This window comes from Rhinopithecus bieti, unplaced genomic scaffold (genome assembly GCF_001698545.2).
Source record: "Rhinopithecus bieti isolate Rb0 unplaced genomic scaffold, ASM169854v2 scaffold_4709, whole genome shotgun sequence".
NCBI lineage: Eukaryota > Metazoa > Chordata > Mammalia > Primates > Cercopithecidae > Rhinopithecus > Rhinopithecus bieti.
The window spans coordinates 1,350,191-1,355,500 of NW_016805139.1; the positions used below are offsets into that span (position 1 = coordinate 1,350,191).

Here is a 5,310-nt window from a genome sequence, read left to right on the forward strand (position 1 = left end):
AAAAAAAAAAAAAAGAAGAAGTGCTGACTTGATCCTGTCATCATACCTGGGAGAAGCTGTGAAGCTGGGGACAAAAACCTATTTATGATCTCCTCTGGCCACTATAAACACAAAGCATATCATAGTCCAGCAGGCTCCAGGAAGTGGGTGACTGAGTCACAGGTACCAGGCCCCTGCTGTTAACTCATTCATTTATTGGATGCACCCTCAATTAGCACCTATGAGCATAGCGTGAGGACAGGGCATGTATCATTTCATTCCTGAGGACATGTCCTGTGCTCACAGGTTTGTGGAATGAATGAATGAGTGAGTGAGCAATGGAATGAATGAATACTAGGCATGGTAGGTGATCGCAAAAGAGCACAAAATAGGAGCCAGGCGCAGTGGCATGTGTCTGTAGTCCCAGCTACTCAGGAGGCCAAGGCAAGAGGATCATGTGAGCCCAGGAGATTGAGGCTGCAGTGAGCTGTGATTGTACCACTGCACTCCAGCCTGGGCAACAGAGAGATTCCACCTCTAAAAAAAAATATGTATTTTAAAATAACACAAAACATAATCAGAGTCTACAGCCTAATGACAAAGATGTCCCCAAATTATGAAGTAGCATGAAATAGATGCTGTTTATTTATTTAATTTTTTGAGATGGAGTATTGCTGGGACTACAGGCGTGCGCCACCAGGTCTGGCTAATTTTCGTATTTTTGGTAGAGGCCAGGTTTCACCCTGTTGGCCAGTCTGGTCTCAAACTCCTGGCCTCAAGAGATCTACTCACTTCGGCCTCCCAAAGTGCTGGGATTACAGGTGTGAGCCACCACACTTGTCGAGTTGTTGTTTATTTTTAAAGATAATGTAATAAGATTAATGACATAGATTTTTTTTTTCTTTTTTCTTTTTCTTTCTTTTTTGAGATGGAGCCCCGCTCTGTTGCCCAGGCTGGAGTGCAGTGGCATGATCTTTACTCACTGCAACCTTGGCATTCCGGGTTCAAGGGATTCTCCTGCCTCAGCCTCCCAAGTAGCTGGGACTGTATACAAATACATACATACATGTGGTATGTGTAGGCACACGCCACCACACTGGCTAATCTTTGTATTTTTAGTAGATATGGTGTTTCACCATGTTGGCCAGGCTGGTCTCCTGTCTCCGCCTCCTGAAGTGCTGGGATTATAGGTGTGAGCCACCATGCCCAGCATTGTAGACTCTTGCATTTCCTATATATGCAATTATATCATCTATTAATAATGATGGCTTTGTTTCTCCCTTTCCGGTGTGTAACCCTGTTTTTCCTTCCCTTACTGTGCTTGCTATGACACCCAGTGCATGCTGAACAGAAATAGAGATAGCAGAAGTTTTGCCTTTTTTATGATTTCTCTCTCCAGCTTTTTACCTCACATAATGATTGTTGCTATAGTTTTCTAAAATCTACCTTTTATTGAATCAAGTGTCCCTCTAGACTTAAATTGCTAAGAGGAGTTTTTTTAATGATGAATGACTATAGGATTTTAATAGCTTCATTTTCTTCATCTATCGAGACAATCACGTGTTTCTCCTCTGTTCTATTAATGTGACAGATTATATTGATTGATTTTTCTGGAAAATCCTGCAGATTATAAACCACTTATACATTACCAGTATAAAACCACTAAGTAACAGGATGTTCAGAGCATAAAAGAGCTAGCCATAGTAAGACTCGGGGAGAAATCTTTTTTTTTCTTTTTGGAGACAGAGTCTTGCTCTGTCGCCCAGGCTGGAGTGCAGTGGCCGGATCTCAGCTCACTGCAAGCTCTGCCTCCCGGGTTCGCCATTCTCCTGCCTCAGCCTCCCAAGTAGCTGGGACTACAGGCGCCCGCCACCATGCCCGGCTAATTTTTCATATTTTTAGTAGAGGCAGGGTTTCACCGTGTTAGCCAGGATGGTCTCGATCTCCTGACCTCGTGATCCGCCCGCCTCGGCCTCCCAAAGTGCTGGGATTACAGGCGTGAGCCACCGCGCCTGGCCAAAATCATTCTATATTTATACAAACTCTCATAAATAAGAAGAAAGGAAATGGTCCTCAATTCATTTTGTATTAATACTAAAACCTGTAAGGATGGTACAGAAAAAGTGAATAAATTGATTCAAATTATTATTAAAACAAAATATTTAACAAAGGGAATTTAGCAATATATAAAAGGTAATACATCTTACTATTGCTAACTATATTAAATTGTGACTTCCTTTTTTTTTCAGTTAGGCCCATTTTTTGTCTCTGTGTACTTATTTTTATATGTAATTATTTATCTGTTCACTTCTTTTGATTCACACCTAGGATTTTTTCAGAATATTTTCTTTTACTTTTTTTTTTTGATTGAGTTTTGCTCTTGTTGCCTAGGCTGGAGTGCAATGGTGTGATCTCGGCTCACTGCAGCCTCCACCTTCCAGGTTCAAGTGGGTTCTCCTTCCTCAGCCTCCCAAGTAGCTGGGATTACAGGCATGTGCCACCATGCCTGGATAATTTTTTTTGTATTTTTAGTAGAGATGGGTTTTTTCCATGTTGATCAGGCTGGTCTCGAACTCCCGACCTTAGCCTCCTCGGCCTCCCAAAGTGCTGGGATTACAGGCGTGAGCCACCATGCCAGCCCCAAAATATTTCCATGAGGGAAATTACTTAAATATTGTTTAGATATGGATGCTTTGGGTAAAGTGCTTTTCTGTTTTTCTTTTTGAAATTAAGAGGAAACATGGCGGCTATCCTTCTCTCACATCGAAAAGGAAATTTTGAGCAATCATGGAAAATCTAAAACGTGCTGTGAAAACAAAGAAATGAAATGTTGCAGGTAACAGCCTTATTTTGTTAAATGACAGGTTATCTATGGTATGCTTAATTATTTGTTAACTCCATACCTCAAACCTGAAGACCTGAGCTGGGTTGGGTCTGGGGAGCAGGGCAGGATTGGGGGAGCAGGGCAGGATTGGGTTGAGCTGGGGAGCAGGGCAGGATTGAGTGTCAGTATGAAACCAGAGAAGCTGGATCCAAAGGGCCAAGGAAAGGATGTTGTTAGAAAGCAAGGCCAGGGAATAGTAGTTCTGAACCCTGGATCAGATGAATGTGTTTTTGTAAAGATGTATCAGTAGGACAGAGTGAGAGGGTATGAACACTAGCTATGACAATTCGATGGGTCTTAGTATTCTGCTTGTTTAAAAGTAATGGATATTAATGCCATATAATTGGAGGAGGCCAAAGGATCGCTCTTATTGGATACTGGGCTTGCTTTGGGATAGTTGGGTTGTGTTGACGGCTAGGGATTGACTGACCAAACTGAAAACAACACTATGTGAGTAATTTTTTTTTTTTTTTTTTGAGACAGACTTTCACTCTGTCACCCAGACTGGAGTGCAGTGGCACAATCATGGCTCACTACAGCCTCGATCTCCTAGGCTCAAGCAATCATCCTACCTCAGCCCCCCAAGTAGCTGAGACTACAGGTGCATGCCACCATGCTCGGTTAATTTTAAAAAAAGGTTTGTAGAGGGCCTGTTGGCTCACACCCGTAATGCCAGCCTAGCAACATGGTGAGACCCCACCTCCATAAAAATTTTAAAAATTACTCAGGCGTGGTGACTGGTGCCTGTGGTCCCAGCTACTTGGAAGGCTGAAGTGGGAGAATTGCTTGAGCCCAGAAAATCAAGGCTGCAGTGAGCCATGATCGTGCCACTGTACTGCAACCTGGGTGACATAGTGACACCTTGTCTCAAAAAACAATTTTTTTTTATTGGTAGAGATGGTGGTCTCACTTTGTTGCCCAGGCAGGCTGGCCACCAACTCCTGGGTTCAAGTAATCTTCCCGCCTTGGCCTCCCAAAGTCTTGGGATTACAGGGATGAGACACTGCACCCCACCATTTTTTTTTTTTTTTTGTGATGGAATACACACCATAAATAACTAAGATTGAAAAGGAATTGTTCATTTGAGTTTCTAAAGTTGGCCAGTATTGGCCAGGCGTGGCGGCTCACACCTGTAATCCCAGCACTTTGGGAGGCTGAGGCAGGTAGATCACCTGAGGTCAGGAATTCGAGACCAGCCTGGCCTACATTGCGAAACCCCGTCTCTACTAAAAATACGAAAATTAGCTAGGCGCAGTGGTGCATGCCTGTAATCTCCACTACTCAGGAGACTGAGGCAAGAGAATCACTTGAACCTGGGAGACAGAGGTTGCAGTGAGCTGAGATTGTACCACTGCACTCCAGCCTGGGCAACAGAGCAAGACTCCATCTTAAATAAATAAATAAAGTTGGCCAGTATAAAGATCACAAAAGTTAAAAAATCAAAACAAAAATGCCCAACATGCAGGCACAGAGGTTCTTTAAGATCTCATATGCAGGCTTTGAAGCGAGCATTAAGAAAAATATATTGTTGGCCAGGCACAGTGGCTCATGCCTGTAATCCCAGCATTTTGGGAGGCTGAGACGGGTAGATCACCTGAGGTCAGGAGTTTGAGACCAGCCTGGCCAAGATGGTGAAACCCTGTCTCTACAAGAATGCAAAAATTAGCCGGGCGAGGTGGCATGCGCCTGTAATCCCAGCTAGTTAGGAGTTTGAGGCATGAGAATTGCTTGAACTCAGTAGGCAGAGGTTGTGGTGAGCTGAGATCATGCCACTGCACTCCAGTCCGGGCAACAGAGCGAGACTCTGTCTAAAAAAAAAAAAAAAAAAAAAGAAATATTGTTGATAAGGCTACTTTCATAAATAGTACATTTTATCAACTACTGAATAACTAGATGAAACAGCAGACTATCTATGGTATGCTTAATAATGTAAATAATTCTGTGATATAATCAGTGGATTTTAAAAAAGAAAAAAATTATATTAATTTTGCAGTTCAATAAAGTAAAATAATTTTATAACAAAACAAGATTTTGGATCGCTTGAGGGGGGTAAGGGGAGGGTCAGAGGTTGCAGTGAGCTGAGATTGCATCACTGCACCCCAGCCTGGGTGACACAGGCTGTCTCAAAAAAAAAAAAAAAAAAAGTATAAATATCTGTTAGCTTTATACAATCGAAGAAATTGATAGAATATATTTAAGGCCGGGCGCGGTGGCTCAAGCCTGTAATCCCAGCACTTTGGGAGGCCAAGACGGGCGGATCACAAGGTTAGGAGATCGAGACCATCCTGGCTAACACGGTGAAACCCCGTCTCTACTAAAAAATACAAAAAACTGGCCGGGCGAGGTGGCGGGCGCCTGTAGTCCCAGCTACTCGGGAGGCTGAGGCAGGAGAATGGCGTAAATCCGGGAGGCAGAGCTTGCAGTGAGCTGAGATTCGGCCACTGCAC

The 5,310-nt window shown here is 43.3% G+C and overlaps 1 protein-coding gene across 1 annotated transcript in view; it reads left to right on the top strand.

Annotated features, from left to right (window-relative positions):
- The window catches only part of CGAS (cyclic GMP-AMP synthase), a 32,660-nt gene that overhangs the window by 23,778 nt on the left and 3,572 nt on the right, over nucleotides 1-5,310 (top strand). Inside the window, exon 4 of the mRNA XM_017871337.1 lies at nucleotides 2,713-2,815. Within this exon, the coding sequence (XP_017726826.1) occupies nucleotides 2,713-2,815 (103 nt within the window). The remainder of the gene's footprint in view (nucleotides 1-2,712; nucleotides 2,816-5,310) is intronic.